The sequence below is a fragment of the Sciurus vulgaris genome, assembly GCF_902686455.1.
Source record: "Sciurus vulgaris genome assembly, chromosome: 7".
In the NCBI taxonomy this organism is placed as follows: Eukaryota; Metazoa; Chordata; class Mammalia; order Rodentia; family Sciuridae; genus Sciurus; species Sciurus vulgaris.
Window position 1 is genome coordinate 77,783,948 of NC_136467.1, and position 21,379 is coordinate 77,805,326.

Sequence of the window (21,379 nt, forward strand, 5' to 3'; positions counted from 1 at the left end):
GTTGGGTCTTTGGGAGGTGGGAAAAATACTCCCACAAAACGGACCCTGGATTTCATTACCTCTTCTGTGTGAAGGCACACTGAGTGCCACATGTGAACCAGTAAACGAGCCCTTCACTAGATACCAGATCTGCCAGCACCTTGATCTTGGACTTTCCTGTCTCTGGAACTGTGAGAAATAAATTTGTTGTTGTTAAACTATCCATGCAATGGTATTTGTCATAGCAGCGCAAACAGATTAAAATAGCTCCGAATGTTTTATTTTTAATTTTTATTAATTCTAAGTGGTTTTAATGTGGCTGATAGAGGTGTAACAAAACCAGCCTATGGCACTATCAGAAATTTTGAGAAAGATTCTTAGGCATATGACCAGGTCATATAACTTAGTTAAAATCCACACCACTAGCTCAGACATTTTATTTTTAGGAGATCAAGTACAGGCCTCAAAACCATTTCTACATTAGATTCTGTACAGCAAAACCAGAAAACAGTAGTCTTCCTTTAAAAATTGTTTTTCTCTCTTACTTAGAAATTGCATGTATTTTCTTCACATTTTTGGAGTGGGAGGGGGAGGATCAGATGGCAAGGAGCTTATGATAAGAAAAATGATACCAGTGAAAAACCACCAAGAGTTTTCATCGGTTATATTTTCTGGGGTTACAGGTATCTGACTGAGAAGAAATAACCACCAAAGACCAAGAAGTTTTTCTTCAATTTTATTGTTTGGAATCTACAGTTAAAAAGTGTTCCAAAGTCATTTCTCATATCACTGCACAACACATATACACATATTTAGAAAACTTATAAAAATGTTCTTTAAAAAAATGTGCTCTAAGTAAGGTTTATCCTAGTTTACTGGTCAAGCATAAAATATATACCCCAAATGTACCCTTCTAATATATTGTACATTCTTATTGATATTTGTTTATTTATAGCTAATCTTTTATGTGTAGAACTGAGGGCATTATTTTTACTGCAGCAATCTTTATAAAAAGGTTATAAAGTTTGAAAGTATATTTTTTATCAAAAGTACTTGATATTTGTAAACACTGAGAAACAAACATACTCCCTCTCCAAGTGTCCAGCTGTCCTTTGCTCACTATTTTTAAGGTGAAGGCTCCCATTGCTTGAATTAACAATGCTATGCTGAGCAGACTCACCTGCTCCCACTACCACCTTAAGCAGGTGTTTGTTCTTTGGATATAAATCTTTCATCAGTCTAGTTATTTGCTGAGCATCCACTCTGGGGCCAACTAACTGCCGGTATTCTCATATCTGGACTTGAGAGTGACTTACAGTGATTGATTGGATTTTGAGGCGAGTGACTTCAAACATCTTGTGTACACAACTTTTAAAATCAGTTGTCTTCTAGAACTCTGGATTTTCCATAATGTATATAGTGTAACTAGAGTAAGTATAGTGCAAGTATCTTGGGGAGGTGCAGGTTTAGAATTAGTTTATATTAGAAAGTTCTCTTCTCATGACACCCTCATGTTAAGAGGAAGGAAGGAAAAGAGCACAGAGCTAATGGAATCTCATAAAATTAACAACAGCTAATACTATGTGTCACGCACCATGCTGCTCCTCCCTAGCAAATATTTTCTATAATCTAAATGCACTTTATAAAGCTCTTTCTCTTCTGTAATCTAAGTCAATCTTGGCATCCTGTTCTTCTCTACCCTCTCTCACCTGTTCCTTGACTGCCTTTTGAAACTTCTGGCCTTTCCCATTACCTGCTTCACAATTTGCTGATTTATCAAAAGCACATAGTGATGACAGAGAATGCTATCCTGTGTTTACTCTGTTGAACTTGCTACTATAACAGGAGCCAACATAGGGGGTGGGGCTGGTGGAGACCAGAAATAAGCTAAAGACTTGTCCGTGAGCTTTGGGCCATTGATAGTTAGAAAGAGGAGACTATTAAGTATCAGTCTGAACAGCAACTTGATGTACTTGAAAGAGTATTGGGCTTCAGGGCAAAAGACCTAGGTCCGGGTCTTGGGTCTGTCCCTCAGCTGTGTGGCCTAGATCAAGTCAACCCTTTTCTGGGCTTCTGTGTCCTCATCTGTCAAATGGGGAAAACCCACCAAAGAAAGTTGTGGACATTAAATGAGACGATATGTTTAAAACCCCCTGTAAATGGTTAAGCTATATGTAAACATAAGTTGGATGGATTAGAAATGGATATATAGGAAAAAATAATTTTTATGGTTTAAAGTTCTATAGTTTACATTTTTATTAAAATTTGGATATGTTACTAAGTATGGTTAGCTTCCTCTTGATAAGGCCCTATTTATTTATTTATTTTTATTTCTCTATCTGTTCACTAAGTTGCTGATCCTGAGTGATAATGTCAGTCTCTGCATTCACAATGCTCCCTAAGTTTCAGCTTCTAGGAGCCTGTGGGAAGGTGTGTGCTATCACAAAGCCAGATCCTAAGAGGCAGGTCTGAATCTCACTCAGAAAAAAATGCAGTTTCACATTAATGGCCAGGAGATTTTTTGACTATTGGTATAAAACAAGGATCACTGCCAAAAATGAAAGAAATATTAAAGAAGAACTTCCATGGCAATGACTTCCTGCAGAAAACTTGATCCGACCTTCAACTGCTGGATAAATTACTTTCATTTTTAAGATGTATTGAGAAACCACGTTGATATCTTGGTCACCTGGAAAAAATACATTCATTATTTTAACTACAGAGAAAGTAATTATCAATTTACAGAGAGGAGGGATATAAACAAATTTTTTTCTCTAAATCCCTTTGTAATTGTAAAAGGGAAGGCATTCTTTTTAATTCCAGCAATAATATGTTAAAGAAGAACACTGATGAGCATAAATGCAAAGGATTTGGTGTTGATGTTCCAGATGTGCAAAGTGCCTGTTGGTCAATATTGGGTAACTGGGAGGAGTAGAGCTGTCTCAGCTCTAAGATGTCTCAAGAGAGGTCATGACATAGCCTTTGAAAAAAAGAGTATTAGGGAACTGGGTCAAGAGCAATTAGCTGAGAAATAAAGTGGTTTCCTTTTACTTGCCTGCTCAAAATTATTTTCACAGAATTCATGATGGGATGATGGAGGTTTCATTTCCAAAAGAGGGAAGAGGAGAGAAATACTACTTTATAGCTACAACATACTCATGGAAACCCAATTTTATCTAAAACAAGCACTCCCATACTTAAAGAACTCTGAAGTAGTTCTCAGCCCTGGGTGTCATTACATTACAATCACAGGAAGATTATAATTTAACCTAGTTAAATTAGAATCTCTTTTAAGAGCTGGGTTTAAGGCATTGATGTTTAATTTAAAACCCTCCTCAAGCAATTTTAATGTGTGGAGAACCCTTAGGTCCCCTGCCTTCTGTAGGAGCCACTTCTTCAAATCCCCATCAGTATGGAGCTGAGTGAAGCACAACCATCAGTCTCTTTGTGTCACGTGGGGCTTTTAAGACTGCCTTGCCATCTTGTATCAAGGAACAGACAGAAGGGGCCACATCTTTCCTCCTACAAGGGCTGCCTCTGCTTTCTCCTTCCACCCTCTCCTGTCCTTAGAAAAAACAGCTAAAATGGCAAGGCTACCACGGTAAGGCTGAGGAGAAACCTGGATGAACTTCCCAGAGATGCAGAGAAGCTGTATATGTGTGTTGTGAGTGTGCTGCTTTCTACCCGAAGAAAAGGAAGAGGAAATGTGTTCTATGTCAGTGGACTTTATGCACATGAGATGGCTCTCAACTGGATTTCCAAGGATGAGGCTGGTATATAATGATACTCAATGAGAAAAATATCTAATATCTGGTATGGTTGTTCCTACACTTTGCTCCATCAGTCCACTGTGATGAAAGAAGGGCACATACCCATCCTCTCCTACCTGACTTGTTCACAGTAAAACCTAATTAAAGAAAGAAAATTTAGATTATTTAATATGATGGTCTTCCATGTCAAAGCTAATGTTCCAGTGATGTGATTTTTCTGTGAGCGTACGACTCATTTATATTTCACAATTTAAATAGTGGCTTATAGGTACTTTAAAAGTTTAAGCATTTCAGTTCTAAAATGGATTTTCCCTGGGGATGGATGGATATATTTGCATTCCTCAATGTGGTGCTGCTATTTTTCAACAAGCAAAGCAAAGCAGGAGGGAGTCAACAACATAGGGACAGGCTGTTTCTGGCTTTGCCCTCCTGGCACCACATGTAGCTCCCCTTCCCTGCCCAGTTCTGTTGTTCCTGAGTACCTTTGGGATAAGGAGAGGAAGAGATAGGTCTGCTTACCAGAGTCATGTTTCAATAATTCATCTTTTATCATCTGAAATCCATCTCCACCATTGGCCAGGTAACTTGGGAGGGTCACCTTATATACCTCATCCATTTTAAGAGGTTCATAACTGGGCACTCTACACTTAGTGCAAAGAACATCTAATTGGACCACTCTGTCTCCGGGTTTTCGGGAAAGATCATATACCACATGGATTCCTAGAAAACAAATGAGTCTATATGTTTTCACTGAATGCAACAGGAGACTCTATTACCTAAGAAGGGGATTTTGGCCTACATCTGGAATTTGGACACTAGACTTGGTTCTCCTTCAGTTCAAGCTTGAGTGAAATCTCATCAAGGGAATGGAGGTGACACTGCTGCTGCCCTTTCTCGGTTAGTTCATCCTTGCATCCCTCCAGGAAATGAGAACCACTGGAAGGGAAAATGGCTCTAGATCAGAATGAGCAGGGGTGATTCTTCAGGGGAAACCACAACTCTTCCCTCACCCCCACTTTTTAAATATTGAGTTAATTGGTCCAGTAACTTGTGGCTTAGAAAATGAGAAACAGATGAGAGGCATGACAATTTTTTGAAGACTAAAAAAAAATCAGTTGGGATTGGGTGACTTTCACAAAGCATGTAATCGTCCAGCACTTTACAAAACATCATCAAACCTGCTGTTTCCTCAGCTCCCTCCTGGGAAAATGCCTGGATGTCAGGTTACCCTATAGATAGCAGGCCAGGGCCCCACACTGCAGCTGCTCAATCCCGCAGCAAAATGTCCTGCAAAGGGAGGCCTTGCCAAAGCAATTAGATCCATCAAGTGGGGCCATCGTGACCTGAAGGCAAAAATTGGGACCAGAATGTGGTCTTGGAGTAAAATAAGATGATTAAGGATTAATTCACTGGACTGTGAAATTGTTATTGAAGAAATTATTTCAGAAGTCCTTAGTGATATGGCAAGCATTTATTTCTGTTCAATCTTCAATGTAATATAAGAGAAAAGTGGGATGGGTTTTCTCATTGTACTTGAGACTGGAGGACTTGCCAAGTTACAGTAGGATTAGAGTTAGGTACCAGTGCCTGTGCAGCAGGCTGCCCCTCCCAGAAATCATCCTTATTAACACTGATTGGACACTGCATTCCTATGAGCCTTGGCATGGTTCCTGGCAATTAGTGACTAGAACAGAGGAGAGTACTTTTTTTTTTTTTTTTTTAACAAAGACTATTGAATGCTTAAACAACTAAGATTTTAATAGACCCTAAGGCAGTTGACCTGCTTAGTCTTTAGAGCACCAGCTCCTGTGGAGGACCCATCTGAGATCCAATTCAGATTTGGCAAATATTGCTCATTGTTTGGGGATTTTGACCCCAGCCTAATCTCAATGGTCTAAGAGTCCACAGCCATTGAAAAGTGATGTAAAGGTGTTGGGAAAACCCAAACAAGACTGGTCACAGAGGTCCTGGTGAGCACAGAACTGAGCTAACCAGCAGGAAATCCTGTATCACCTTGAATGAGTGACTTACCGCCCACCTGCAGGAACTCTCCTGTGGATTGGCCATATCGATACACGCTGTGCTCAAAAGCCTTCTTCAGGGTGGAACCTTTTAATTGAACCAGGTCAAATGTGCCTCCAAAGGGCAACACAGCAGCCAGGTTCTCCCAAGTAATCGTACCTGAAGGCAGTCCCAGATGGGAGAAGAAGGAAAGGAGGTTGAGAAAACTCTTACCCTAAGACAAGTTTTTCAGGGTCAGTGGAGGAGGCAAGGGGGATTTGAGGCTGTTAGAGCAGCAACGAGGAAAGGAGGGGACTGAGGAGTCTCAGTTCTACAGTCCACCTTCTGCCCAGGGCTCACTAACAGCTGAGTCTCAGGCTTGGATATCCTGTTTTGGGGCTGGATCTCTAGTAGGCTGTGAGGCATTACTTAGCTTCTCTGGACAGGCAGTATGTCCCCACCACCTGTCCCTGTTGTCTGACAATGAATTGAGCTCTGGGTCTTACTCTGATACTGACTGGATTTGACAGTGTATCAAGATTGTCATGGATACATCTGTCTAGTCAATTTATTTTACCATATGATATAATCTTGGGTATCTGTAAACATGCTAAAATAACAACTTAATCCTATTGTATGTCTCTTTCAGCACAAGAGACTGGTGGTTTTGTCTTTCTCTTTTCAGATGCCAAAGTGGAGGCTATCAATAATCTGCATTAATCAGCAGCAGTTAGTATTTAACTCTACAAGTCAGAAATGTAGACCAAGCTTGGGTTCTGCTAACTCTCACTGCTGTAACTGTGTGAATACATATGAAAATGCATGTGTGTATCTTCTGGACATGAGTGACAGCTAACTCAAACTAAGAGATGACATTTTGGTACATGGCTGGCAGCATAGGTGAGCAGAGGAGTATCAGTGCAGGGACCTCAGAGGGAAAGCAGGTCAGCAAGCTGGGGATACTGGGCCTGGGGAGCATACCATTGTTCTGCTCATCAATGGGTGACCGGATGCCACCTCCATTTAAAATGCACATGGACACATGGTTCCAGAACATTTCATCTGGGTGTCTAAGGTTGTTGTTAATCTGCAGCAATAGCAAAAATTTACATTAGTTGTTTTGAGTCTTTTTCCTTAGGATCAGTTCTGGGAATCTGGTTAGTTCTCCTGAGAAAATAAACCTGCTCTTTCCCTGCTTCTCTGTTCCCAGAGATTCCTCGACTGTCATTAGAACTAGTTTTATGCTCTATTAGTCATAAAACAATTACTAGGCTACTTATCTTCAAGTAGTCTATTTATCCTCTATTAGAAGTAAACTATGATGTTGTGATCAGTCCCATTTCAGACTCTTAGGAACAGGAAACCCCTAGCCCTCTAAAACCCCTGTCTTCCAAGGCTAGTGGGCCTTAGGGAAATGCTCTCTCAAGGTGTAGCCCAGGTGTTGAGACGACTCTGGTATGGGCTAGTTTGTAGTGCTGCTCCTCATAGGCTCCTCCAGGACAGGCAGGGACCTTAAGCCTGCTCAGTTCAAGACTTCATGCCTACCAAAAACCAGCCTTCATGTCTATATCCCCAGCCAGGTCCCAAGCTGGCAATATTGGAGGCAGAGAGAAAGCCTTCTGAAACAGGAAAATCAGGTTCGTTCTTACTTTTATTTTATAAAATATATGTTTAATTTTATAAAATGTTTAGTTACAAAAAATGAAATGATACATTGTCATTTAAAAAGAAAAAGCACAGAAAGTAAAAGTTCTCTTATGTTTGCCCCAGTCACTTTAACAGAGAGGTAAGCACTGCTTAACAGCCTGGGGTGCTTCTTTTAGATTTTTCTCTAAACATGTACATACTGGCTTCTCTTTAGCTGCCTCTCTCACACTAACTACAGGATGCTGAGGAGCCAGTATGGGTCTCATCTTCAAAAGCATGAATGTTGTCATTTACTTGGCAAACCTTTATCAGGTGTGGTCATATTACAGGCACAGGGCAGTAGGCACTGCATGTTGAGTACTGACAAAGGAGCAACCTCCTGGGTGCAAGGCTGTGAGCCTTGGGAGTGTTTACCTGGGAGACCTTGGCTCAGCATGGCTCCCAGGAAGCTACAAAGGCCAGTCTGCCCCCAGACAAATGCTCCTCAGGGGTGATCTTGCTCCACTCCCAGCAGAGTACTTATTATTATGATAATAATGTGTTGTCATTTTTGGAGTTTCCAGAGACACAAGGTCAAGGTTCTCTGATGTCAAGTAAACAGATCAGAGAAAACCAGTCTGGCCAAGTTAGGACCAACCAGATGTGTTTTATCTATCTTCAGGGTGGCTGAGTTTATCTATGTCTTTGGATCATCTTACAGAAAGAAAATAACATCCCAAATTCAGACATTCAAGAAGGACACATGAAAATAAAAGTTTTAGTTTTTGTAAAGCAATAAAGTTATTATTTTATTACTTTATTGCCATAGTTCAGGCACCTTACCACCTTACTTAGTGCAAAATCAGACAAGCTTTTCTGTTTTTTTTTTTTTTTTTTTTTTTTTTTTTTGTAAAAAACCCCAATTCTGCAACTATCAGCTTGGCCCTGATTGCATCTTCCTTCCTCTCCCAGCCTTCCTTCCTCTTCCCATCTTCCTTCCCTTCCTCCCTAACCACAGGCCTCTGCCCCTGCAGTAGACTTACCATAGCATCACAGATCAAGTTGCCCATGTTGCACTCTTTAAAGCGGCATGATGGAGTGGAGCCATCCAGATAGACAATTGTTTTCCCCAATTCTTGGGTAGAATAATTATCCAATTTTATCCTCCATTTGTTAATGTCTGCTTTTATGCTTGCATCTAGAAGGACAGAAATAAAGGAAGAAAGGAGGGAGAGGGGTCAGGGAGGAAGCCTGTAGTTAAAGCAGATCTCACTATGGGGAAATTCTGGAGAAGAAATCAAACGTTATCCAGCTTACCTGCTGTGAGCGTACATATTTCTTAACTGTATGTGTGTATGTTTTGGGTTGGTCATGGAATTTCCTTAGGAACTTCTATTTAGGACCTGGGATGGCTCTTTATTATAAGGATGTGCTGACATCTTAACATTGACTTGCTACATCTGGGTGAGTACACACTGGCCCTCCTGGGATAGCATTGGTGGTGATGGTAGGGACCCCCCCAAAGCCCAGGGAAGGCATGAAGGACCTGCTGAGGTGTGTATGGTCCCCCTCTGGCTGTTGAGAGGCCTGTGTTGTGACCACAGGCTCTTCTGAGTGCTGTGGCACCTCACTGCCCATTCTTCCTGAGCTGATCATGGTGAATAGAAAAGGGCCAGTGAGAGAGCAGCACAGGTATTTATGCAAACTATAGAAAATGAATGACACGAATGTGTATTTTAACTCTGAGTCCAAGACAAAAAAAATAAGAAAGATACTCATCATCTGATGAATAAAGAAACTGAGAACTATTGGGACTGGGCTTCTTGCCCATGGCACACTACCCCTTACTGGGTGGGATGCCAGGATTTGAGACCTGCTCTTCACAGTTTGAAGCCCTTTGCTTTAGTAATTAGCTCTACTCTGAGCTGAAAGTAGTTTTTGCTTGTCAGGATCAAGCTTTTTAAAAGACAGAAGAAGCCATGAAGCACAGAGTCTGATGTTGAAAGGACTTGAAGCAAATGGGTATTTTGGCCTTTGGGAGTTTAAATTTTCTTATCTATAAAGAGGGTAAACTGAAGGAAGAAGCTAAATTTCCTCAAGGAAAGGCAGAATGTAGCTACCTAATTTTTGAACTGGTGGAACATTCCCCCGAATTTCACATACCTTCAGGAATGCTGCTGTTTAGAAGAATGGGATTTCCATGTGAAGTGATGACATTTCCCTTTTCATCAAACTCAACCTTTAAATAGCCTAAGTATTTGCCAAAAGCATAGGCCTGGACCACAGGAACCTTCCGCCCATCATCAGAGGTGACTATAAATGGGTACTTCCCAACAGGCACCTCTGTAGAAGGTGCAGGGCCTGAAATAAAAAAGCCAAAGCTGATCAAGTTAGTCCTTGTATGCTGCTGGCTGCAGGCCAGCAGGCCACTGGCAGATGAGAGTGAGTTTTAAATTGATGATTCACCAGCTGCTGCTCTGCATAGCTGTTCTTTCAGAGCCCTGCCTGGGTATTTGCCCGTTTCCGAATGCACTTTTGGCACATGAATTTTTCTATTCTCAACTCACTAGGCATTTACTAAGTTCTTCCTAAGTCTCGGGCATTGTGCCTGGTGCTGTGAGGCCCCCAAAGATGGAATACTGCTAAAATTCTCACACGTGTACTCTGACTCTGGCTCCATTCCCCCTAGCTGGATTGATTAGCCAAGCCACCTCACTTTACTGCGATTCAGTTTCCTTGCCTGTAAAGTGGGTGAAATAACAATTCCTATTTCAAAAAATCATTGAGGGGGGGTTTCAAGATGGCGGCCTAGAGGGTGGCTGCATTTCATGTTGCTCCAGGACTCAGGATTCAAAAGAGGAGATATTGAGACGCTTGGGACCAACTCAAAGCAGCCGGGTGACTCTCACCCCCTGGGGAGGCATCCCGGATGGGACGGTGGTCCCGGAACGCAGGAAACTTTGTGAAGTAGAACTGCCGGCGAGACGCCCCTCCCCCCGCGGGAGCAGTGAACTCGGACAACTGGGAGCGCCGTAAAGGAGGCCGCTCGGCACAGCGCTGGGACTCGGAGCAACCACTGGGGCTCCGGCGGCTGCCCAGGGGAGGAGTGGCGAGGAGAGCTGTGTGGACTCAGGACACCGGGGCCTGCCCTGAGGAGGAGGAGGAGGAGCGTGGCCACTTGGATTCGGAGTGACTGCACCAGAGCTACAGGCGGTTGCCAGAGGAGAAGCCGCGCGGCGAGCTGTTTGGACTCAGAACGACGCTTCTGAACCCTGGGGCCTGCCCTGAGGACGAGGAGGAGGAAGAGGAGCGCGGCCACTTGGATTCGGGTGACTACACCAGAGCTACAGGCGGTTGCCAGAGAAGGGGCTGCGTGGCGAGCTGTTTGGACTCAGACCACTTCTGAACCCCGGGGCCTGCCCGGAGGAGTAGGAGGAGGAGGAGAAGGAGCGCGGCGGGTCGTTTGGACTCGCAGTGACGGCATTAGCGCTCCAGGCGACTGCTCAGAGGAGAAGGCGAGTGGTGAGTTGTTTGGTCTTAAAGTGACAGCTCCTGAACACAGGGGGGCTGCCTGGAGGAGAAGCATGGTGGGACGCTTGGTCTTGAGTGGCCGCACCAGAGCTCTGGGCGGTTGCCCAGAGGACCCGTGCAGCGGGTCACGTGGATTCAGAGCCACTCAGAGGGACTGCTCCTGAACACCCCGGGGGTTATCTGGAGAAGGAGGAGGAACGGGGAGGGTCACTTCGACTCGGAGTGATTGATTGCCCAGGGCTACGGGTGGTTGGTGGGAGGAGGAGGCACGAAGTGAGTTTCTTGGACTCCTAGTGACCGCACCGGAATACTGGGCGGCTGTCTGGAGGAAGAGGCCTGTGGCGGGTCTCTGGGACTCAGAGCGATTGTTCGGGGCCACAGGTGGCTACTCAGAGGAGGGGCCACACAGCCAGGCGATTAGGTGCAGAGCAGGGTCCCAGGATCTAGGAGGCTTCTGGGTGGAAGAGCCGCACAGAGACAGGCTTAGGGCGGAGCGAAGGTTCCAGGCCTGTGGGCAAATTCTCTGAGGAGGGGCAGCCTAAGGAGATTCATCTGCGAAGGGTGAGGCTCCCAGGCCCAGGAGGTAGGGCCGGGCCCCTGGGAACTTTGCAGAGGAAGGCAGCACAGCCCACGCGGTAGCTGTAAATTGAGGGGAACCTCTAGGAGGGAACTGACCAGCGAGACCTCCCCACCAGGTGAGTCTTCCCTGCCGGGTGAGGTTTCCCCACAAGGATGGTAAAAGCAGAGACTCAGGCCCAAACAGGCCTTGCCTCAGCCCGCAGCCTAGGTCCCCTTTGGATGACCATTGGTTAACAAGTGGAGGCACCTCTGCCCACTAGCAGGGATTATACCCCACCTGAAGGCCACCACTCCTAGAGAGGCAGCTTCCTTGTGGAGCACTGCATTATCAACTTCCTCCATGACTACAGCCTACTGAAGGCTAAGGGGGGATATATATAGAAATCTTCAGGGACATTGTAAGTCAATAGAGGAAATCTGCAATATCTCAGCGGTCCACTGATACCTGAGCAATATGAGAAAACAAGGAAAGAAAATGCTGCAAACAAATCTAGATGTTACATCAATAAAACCCAATGACAGCATGGCAGAAGAAATGACAGAAAAGGAGTTCAGAATGTACATAATTAAAATGATCAGAGAAGCAAACGATGAGATGAAAGAGCAAATGCAGGCATTGAATGATCACACCAATCGAGAGTTAAAAGAGCAAATACAGGAAGCAAAAGATCATTTCAATAAAGAGTTAGAGATATTGAAAAAAAACCAAACAGAAATCCTTGACATGAAGGAAACAATAAACCAAATTAAGAACTCCATAGAAAGCATATCCAATAGGATAGAACACCTGGAAGACAGAACCTCAGACATTGAAGACAAAATATTTAACCTTGAAAACAAAGTTGAACAAACAGAGAAGATGGTAAGAAATCATGAACAGAATCTACAAGAACTATGGGATATCATGAAAAGGCCAAATTTAAGAATTATTGGGATTGAGGAAGGTCTAGAGAAACAAGCCAAAGGAATGAACAATTTATTCAATGAAATAATATCAGAAAATTTCCCAAATCTGAAGAATGAAATGGAAAATCAAGTTCAAGAGGCTTATAGGACTCCAAATACACAAAATTACAACAGACCCACACCAAGGCACATTATAATGAAAATACCTAACATACAAAATAAAGACAGAATTTTAAAGGCTGTGAGAGAAAAGAACCAAATTACATTCAGGGGGAAACCAACACGCATATCAGCAGATTTTTCAATCCAGACCCTAAAAGCTAGAAGGGCCTGGAACAACATTTTTCAAGCCCTGAAAGAAAATGGATGCCAACCAAGAATCTTATACCCAGCAAAACTTACCTTCAAATTTGACGATGAAATAAAACCCTTCCATGATAAACAAAAGCTAAAAGAATTTACAAAAAGAAAGCCAGCATTACAGAACATTCTCAGCAAAATATTCCATGAGGAAGAGATGAAAAACAAAGAAGCAAATCAGCAAAGGGAGGAATTATGCTAAAGGAATTGTCGAATAAAGGAGGAAACAAGTTGTGTCAAACAAATAAATAAACAAAATTTTAAAAATGAACCAAATGACCAGGAAACCAAATCATTTCTCTATAATAACCCTGAATGTTAATGGCCTGAATTCATCAATCAAAAGACATAGACTGGCAGATTGGATTAAAAAGAAAGATCCAACAATGTGTTGCCTGCAAGAGACTCACCTCATAGAAAAAGATACCCATAGACTAAAGGTGAAAGGATGGGAAAAAACATACCATGCACATGGACTCAGCAAAAAAGCTGGAGTATCCATCCTCATTTCCGATAATGTGGACTTCAAGCCAAAGTTAGTCAGAAGGGATAAAGAAGGTCATTTCATACTGCTTAAGGGAAGCATAAATCAGCAAGATATAACAATCATAAACATCTATGCCCCAAACAGTGGCTCATCTATGTATGTCAAACAAATCCTTCTCAATTTCAGAAACCAAATAGACCATAACACAATAATACTAGGTGATTTTAACATGCCTCTCTCACCACTGGATAAATCTTCCAGATAAAAATTGAACAAAGAAACCATAGATCTCAATAACACAATCAATAATTTAGACTTAACGGACATTTATAGAATATACCATCCAACCAAGAATGAATACACTTTCTTCTCAGCAGCACATGGATCTTTCTCTAAAATAGACCATATATTATGCCACAAAGCTAATGTTAGCAAATACAAGAAGATAGAGACACTAGCATGTATTCTATCAGATCATAATGGATTGAAGTTAGAAATAAATGAAAGAGTAAAACACAGAAACTATTCCAACATCTGGAGATTAAACAATATGCTATTATATGATGAATGGATAACAGAAGATATTAGGAAGGAAATTAAAAAATTCTTAGAGGTAAATGAGAACAAAGAAACATCATATCAAAATCTCTGGGACACTATGAAAGCAGTACTTAGAGGGAAATTTATTTCATGGAGCGCATTTAATAAAATAAGTAAAACTCAACAAATAAACGACCTAACACTACAGCTCAAAGCCCTAGAAAAAAAAGAACACAACAGCACCAAAAGTAGTAGAAGACAGGAAATAGTTAAACTCAGAGCTGAAATCAATGAAATTGAAACAAAAGAAACAATACAAAAAATTGACAAAATAAATAGTTGGTTCTTCGAAAAAATAAACAAAATTGATAAACCTTTAGCCACACTAACAAAGAGAAGACGAGAGAAAACCCAAATCACTAAAATTCGGAATGAACAAGGAAATATCACAACAGACACAAGTGAAATACAAAACATAATTAGAAGCTATTTTGAAAATCTATACTCCAACAAAATAGAAAATTTCGAAGACATCAACAGGTTTCTAGAGACATATGAATTGCCTAAACTGAACGAGGAGGACATAAACAATTTAAATAGACCAATTTCAAGTACTGAAATAGAAGAAGTCATCAAAAGCCTACCAACAAAGAAAAGTCCGGGACCAGATGGGTTCTCAGCCGAGTTCTACAAAACCTTTAAAGAAGAGCTCATTCCAATACTTCTCAAAGTATTCCATAAAATAGAAGAGGAGGGAACCCTCCCAAACTCATTCTATGAAGCCAATATCACACTGATACCTAAACCAGACAGAGACTCATCAAGGAAAGAAAATTTCAGACCAATATCCTTAATGAACATCGACGCAAAAATTCTCAACAAAATTTTAGCAAATCGCATACAAAAACATATTAAAAAGATAGTGCACCATGATCAAGTGGGTTTCATCCCAGGGATGCAAGGTTGGTTCAACATCAGGAAATCAATAAACGTAATTCACCATATTAATAGACTTAAAGTCAAGAATCACATGATTATTTCAATAGATGCAGAAAAAGCATTTGATAAAATACAGCACCCCTTCATGCTCAAAACACTAGAAAAAATAGGGATAGTGGGAACATTCCTTAACATTGTAAAGGCCATTTATGCTAAGCCCATGGCTAATATCATTCTAAATGGTGAAAAACTGAAAGCATTCCCCCTAAAAACGGGAACAAGGCAGGGATGCCCTCTTTCACCACTTCTATTCAACATCGTTCTTGAGACTCTGGCCAGAGCAATTAGACAAACCAAAGAAATTAAAGGGATACCAATTGGAAAAGAAGAACTCAAACTATCCCTGTTCGCTGATGACATGATTATATATTTAGAGGAACCTGGAAATTCCACCAGAAAACTCTTCGAACTCATAAGTGATTTCAGTAAAGTAGCAGGTTACAAGATCAATGCCCATAAATCCAACGCATTTTTATACATAAGTGATGAATCTTCAGAAAGAGAAATTAGGAAAACTACCCCATTCACAATAGCCTCGAAAAAAATAAAATACTTGGGAATCAATCTCACAAAACAGGTGAAAGACCTCTACAATGAGAACTATACAACACTAAAGAAAGAAATTAAAGAACACCTTAGAAGATGGAAAGATCTTTCATGTTCTTGGATAGGCAGAATTAATATTGTCAAAATGGCCATACTACCTAAAGAGCTATACAAATTCAATGCAATTCCAATTAAAATCCCAATGATGTACCTTACAGAAATAGAGCAAGCAATTATGAAATTCATCTGGAAGAATAAGAAACCCAGAATAGCTAAAGCAATCCTTAGCAGGAAGAGTGAAACAGGGGGTATTGCAATACCAGATCTTCAACTCTACTACAAAGCAATAGTAACAAAAACGGCATGGTATTGGTACCAAAGTAGAAAGGTAGATCAATGGTACAGAATAGAGGACATGGACACAAACCCAAATAAATACAATTTTCTCATACTAGACAAAGGCCAAAAATATGCAATGGAGAAAAGATAGCCTCTTCAACAAATGGTGCTGGGAGAATTGGAAATCCATATGCAACAGAATGAAACTAAACCCATATCTCTCACCATGCACGAAACTAAACTCAAAATGGATTAAGGACCTTGGAATCAGACCAGAGACCCTGCAGATTATAGAAGAAAAAGTAGGTCCAAATCTTCACCTTGTTGGTCTAGGACCAGACTTCCTTAACAGGACTCCCATAGCACAAGAAATAAAAGCTAGAATCAACCACTGGGATAGATTCAAACTAAAAAGCTTTCTCTCAGCAAAGGAAACTATCAGCAATGCGAAGAAAGAGCCTACAGAGTGGGAGAATATCTTTGCCAATCATACTTCAGATACAGCACTAATCTCCAGAATCTATAAAGAACTCAAAAAACTCTACTCCAAGAATTCAAATAATCCAGTCAACAAATGGGCTAAGGAAATGAATAGACACTTCACAGAAGAAGATCTACAAGCAATCAACAAACATATGGAAAAATGTTCAACATCTCTAGTAATAAGAGAAATGCAAATCAAAACCACCCTAAGATTCCATCTCACCCCAATTAGAACGGCGATTATCAAGAATACGAGCAACAACAGGTGTTGGCGAGGATGTGGGGAGAAAGGTACACTCATACACTGCTGGTGGGGCTGCAAATTAGTTCAGCCACTCTGGAAAGCAGTGTGGAGATTCCTTAGAAAACTTGGAATGGACCCTCCATTTGACCCAGCTATCCCACTCCTTGGCCTATACCCAAAGGACTTAAAATCAGCATACTACAGAGATACAGCCACATCAATGTTCATAGCTGCTCAATTCACAATAGCCAGACTGTGGAACCAACCTAGATGCCCTTCAATTGATGAGTGGATAAAGAAACTGTGGTATATATATACAATGGAATATTACTCAGCCATAAAGAATGATAAAATTATGGCATTTGCAGGCAAATGGATGAAATTGGAGAATATCATGCTAAGTGAGATAAGCCAATCTCAAAAAGCCAAAGGACGAATGATATCACTAATAAGTGGAGGATGACACATAATGGGGGGGAGGGAAGGGTTAGTGTTAGGGTTAGAGTTAGGGTTAGGGAGGGGGACAAGTATGGAGGAAGGAACTACTGTATAGAGGGTAAAGAGGGGTGGGAGGGGTGGGAGGAAGGGAAAAAATAACAGAATGAATCAAACAACATTACTCTATGTAAATTTATGATTACACAAATGGTATGCCTTTACGCCATGTACAAACAGAGAAACAACATGTATCCCATTTGTTTACAATAAAAAAAAATATGTAGTATAATAAAAAAAATAAAAAAAAAATCATTGAAGGCTGTTGGGACTCAAAACATCAAACTTCCTAGCATGGTGCCTGGCATAGAGGGTACACAATATATTTCTTTCCCTTAGAAAGTGATAGTAATCTCCAGAAACTCTGGGCATGCAATCAAGACCTTAGAATCATTCATGGAAGACAAGCAGAAATGGCAGAGCTGTCCTTGGGTTTTGTTGAATTCTCTATCCCCTCAGATGCTTTTGGAAGAGACACGTTCAATGGGTGCCACACTCTTCTTTACCCAGCCAAACCCTCACACCTATCATATGTTGCAGGCCTCTGTCTCAAAGGGGGCACCAGGGAGAGCTTGGGAGCTGTCCATCACCAGAGGCTTCCGGAGGGTGAGTGTGGCCACATGGACCATGTGCCAAGCCCTGGGCTATATCTCATTTAGTCCTCCAAGTTTCCCATGAAGCTGGTCCTACAATAAGCTGTACTTCACAGATGAGAACACTGACTGTCATAGATGAAGTGCTCAATGTCACACAACTGGTATGCGATAGGGAGTTGATTGAAAATCAGGCCTGTCAGACACTGGATCCGTTACCCAACACAGCCTACCATGTGTTATTCTCATAAAGTCTGCAAGCCGGTTGCCAAAGGTCACTTACAAAATCAAAAGCAAACCCAGGTTTGCACATTTGTGCCTCAGGCTCTTTTTCTTTACCTAAGACACACTGGGGTGGCTTCCTATAAAGAACCAACTCCTGCCATGCTCCTGTGCCAAGAGCAACCCACTCCCAGGGCAATAACTATAGGGTGCAAGTACTGCAAATTACCAGAACCTCACAAACAAGAAACAGCTGTTGCTAACTTTGATATCCTGTTTTCTTGCTTCCTCTGTGGAAAAGAAGATAAAATAAGAAAAGTCTTGGAACTTTACTTTTAAAAAGAGCACCAATTGGAGACTAGTGAGAACCTGTTTCATCTCCTCCAGGGGGACAAGAGAATGTTGGCTGTGACAGTAGCAGATGATCTAGGGGAAGATTGAGGAGCAGGGAAGATAAACATTTTAATCGTCCTCATTCTGTTTTGTCCTTTTTTTCCTTAGGTCAAGTCTGGGGCCTGCTCTTTACTTCAGGGAGTCAGGTGGTTGGCTATCCTTTTCTGAAGGTAGTTGTTTAGAAAAGTGCAGTTCTTCAAACTTCCACAAGGTGGCGGAGATCACCCCTTCCAAGAGGGAAAAAGGTTTATCAAATCAGGCAGTTTCCTGGAAACCCAAGAGAATGGCAAGACTGACTATTTTTTAGTCTTCATTTTTCTGTGTTCCTTAGAAATATCTGACCTTAAGCAGAATGTAAAAGTTAGGAATCTGCCAATTTGGTCAAGTACCTCATCAGTTCACCATGCACATTGCAAACAGGTGTTGCCAGGTCCCGTCTGACTGGCAACATTCTCCAGTTATGAAGGACCTTGATATTCCTCTCATTAGAACAAAAGATGTTCCCTCAGTATCTTAAATGTACCTAGTCAGGAATAAGGAGGATGCTTCCTGTGTGGGTGAGGCAATAGCTGGTCTAGTTTGGCTAATAGCAGCCTCCTCCATAGCTAAACCCTAACTGCTTCCCACATTTGACAATCTCAAAAAACCACTGGTAGAGAAAACAATCCAGGGCTTCACATTTTCCACACCATTCCATGCTATTCGGCCAAAGATTCTTACATCCAAAATACTCTATCCCCACACAGCCACATCTTTGTCTTTGGAAACCCAACTCATCTTCTGAGCAGGAGGGAAACTGTCTCCCAGACTCTGTTCCAGTCATCTAGCTAATAACTCCTTCAGGAACCAAACCTAGAGTACTGGTGGAGCTGCAGACTGACATCTGGAGTTGGGAAAACAGGCACTTCCTAGCAAAGAGCAGTGTTTGAGGGAAACTCAAGGGGTCCTGCCCTAGGAGCCTGGGGGTCTGCACAACTGTCCTGATAATCACATGGTAACAGAGAGAGATTCAGGGGTGGGGGCAGACCTTTAAATGTGGTTTTTCAACTGCCTGAATTATAGGATGGATAAAAGAAGTCTGCTATTGTAGCAGAATGATTTGGGGAGGAATTTTTTAAACAAAATTATTTCCTCCAATTCCCTTGGAAAGATTTTTTTTTTTTCCATAGACTTGCTCCTCTCACAATCTTTCCCTAATCTATTCTCTTACTCATGGTACTCTAAATTCTAAAAATAGCCCTCTGAAATACCTCTTCTATCCTCAGTTCAAGAAGTAACATCTAAAAAAGACATGCAGATGCTGATTCTAGGACCTGGAGATCCCCTTTGATGTGTTAAGGAGGCAGTGGAGACTCACAGAGAGGCTGAGGTGTTCTTGGAAGAGGGTGAATTCTGTGAATTTCTAGCTTTTCGTCCACTTTTCCCCTCTCTTCAAAGTTGTCCGTGCCCCTGAACCCATGAAGATGGAGATTTGAGACAGGGAGGTCTCCTCTATCTTCCTCCAGGCTGGCTTTGAGTCAAACCTGTTTCCCATCAGCACTCACCCCCTGAATTGTAGTGAAACATGGAATGTGACCTACATGACCTGAGGTGAAGCCTTCCTCCCGCACACTGATTTTGACACATGTGAGAACCAACTTGACAATTTCAGAATTGGGAGCCCCATAAAAGGGATTGGATAAAAAAATTGGTAATTAACCTATTTCTTTTTTTCTTTTCTTTTTTTTTTTTCCTTTTTAATGAAGTACTGGCAATTGAACCTAGGGCTTTGCAAATGCTGGGTAAGCACTTTACCACTGAGCTACATCCCCAGTCCCTTAATGAACCTATTTCAAATCATAGCTTCTAAGAGATTCAAGCTTCTCTTTTACACTCAGAAGGACTCACTCCCATCACTCACCACTTTCATCTGTTCCTTCCCTCCATCTCCTCACCTACTCCAGAAACTTGGCCACTCTTATCTCCTGACAGGGTTACTGCAATAGCTTCTTCACTAGTCTCTTCTTTGCTTCTTTCTCCCATTTAAGTACTAACCAGGCCCAACCCCACTTAGCTTTCGACATCAGAGGAAATCAGGCACATTAGGGGTGGTTTGACCGTAGACTCTTCTTGGCTTCTTTCTAACTTAGTCCCCACATAGTAGACTGAGTGATCTTTCTAAAACATACACATGATTATGTACACACTGGTTCAGATATACCCTACTGACCATAGGAAAAACACTGACCATTTTTTAATGTGATACCATCGCTTGTAAGACCTAGGCAATGTGGTCTTTTCTTATTTCACAGCTTCATCTAGAACATCGACTCTGCCCTTCAGCAACCTTGTCCTCTTCCTATTCCTGTACCATACCCACCTGCCCACGAGCCTTCACACGGGAAGTAAGACTGGAGGCAGAGGCCCATGTGTGAATTAGTCACATCTTTTTCCTTCGACTTATTCTTCATGGGTAAGATGGAAAAAGATAACAATACCAACCTTACAGGGCTATTTGGTGGATTAAAGAAGATAATGCAGCAGGAGAAGTCTGACTCAAGGTAAGTGCTCAATAAAGATTAATGATGATTATTTACCAAGTTAACCCTTGGATGTTGTCTTTCTGATCATGGGCCTAATGTCAGTTCCTCAGGGAAACACTCACTGGTAATCCTCTTTGTCAGATCCTCTTAGGGCAGGCTCTCACAGCATTTCTTTTTCTTTCTTTTCTTTTTTGTTGTGCCAGATAAGTGCTCTACCACTGAGCCACATCCTTAGACCATCATGCAGCATCTTGTATTTCTCCCTTCTCAGCAAACTTAGTAATCACATATACTATGATTTATTTATTTATTTGCATGATTATGCATTAAAAATATGAACAAGGTCAGTATCCCCTTCAAGATAGGTTCCATGAGGGCAGTGGCAACTATGAACCCAAGGCCTCATGCATGCTCACATAGGAGATTTTATGCTTTCTTTCCCTGTGATAAAATCCATGTGCAGAGGTCATCAATGCCTGAGTACCAACCCCCTCTCCCTAATTCCTCTCAGTTCAATCTTCTCAACTCATGTAGTCTGTGGGTAGGCAGGTGGGATGAGGGGGGAATCTGAATTGGGAGTTGGGAAACTAGAATGGGTTTTGTGCTATCTCAATCTTGCCTCTTGACCTTGGGAAAGATGGCCTCTTGGGACTAATTTTGTTTCCTAAATTTATAAAACAAAATATTTGGTGGTTTCAAACAACAATGTGTTAGCTTTTTCTTTTTTAAAATTATGAGCATCTTTCACACATAAGAAATCCTTT

The 21,379-nt window shown here is 41.7% G+C and overlaps 1 protein-coding gene across 1 annotated transcript in view; it reads right to left on the minus strand.

Annotated features, from left to right (window-relative positions):
- Positions 1 to 675: 675 nt before the first annotated feature.
- The window catches only part of NT5E (5'-nucleotidase ecto), a 55,150-nt gene continuing 34,446 nt past the window's right edge, over positions 676 to 21,379 (minus strand). Inside the window, exons 4-9 of the mRNA XM_079146978.1 lie at positions 9,540 to 9,737; positions 8,420 to 8,574; positions 6,732 to 6,837; positions 5,781 to 5,930; positions 4,269 to 4,469; positions 676 to 2,668 (exon numbers count right to left, since the gene is read on the minus strand). Of these exons, the coding sequence (XP_079003104.1) occupies positions 2,505 to 2,668; positions 4,269 to 4,469; positions 5,781 to 5,930; positions 6,732 to 6,837; positions 8,420 to 8,574; positions 9,540 to 9,737 (974 nt within the window). The 3' untranslated portion in view covers positions 676 to 2,504. The remainder of the gene's footprint in view (positions 2,669 to 4,268; positions 4,470 to 5,780; positions 5,931 to 6,731; positions 6,838 to 8,419; positions 8,575 to 9,539; positions 9,738 to 21,379) is intronic.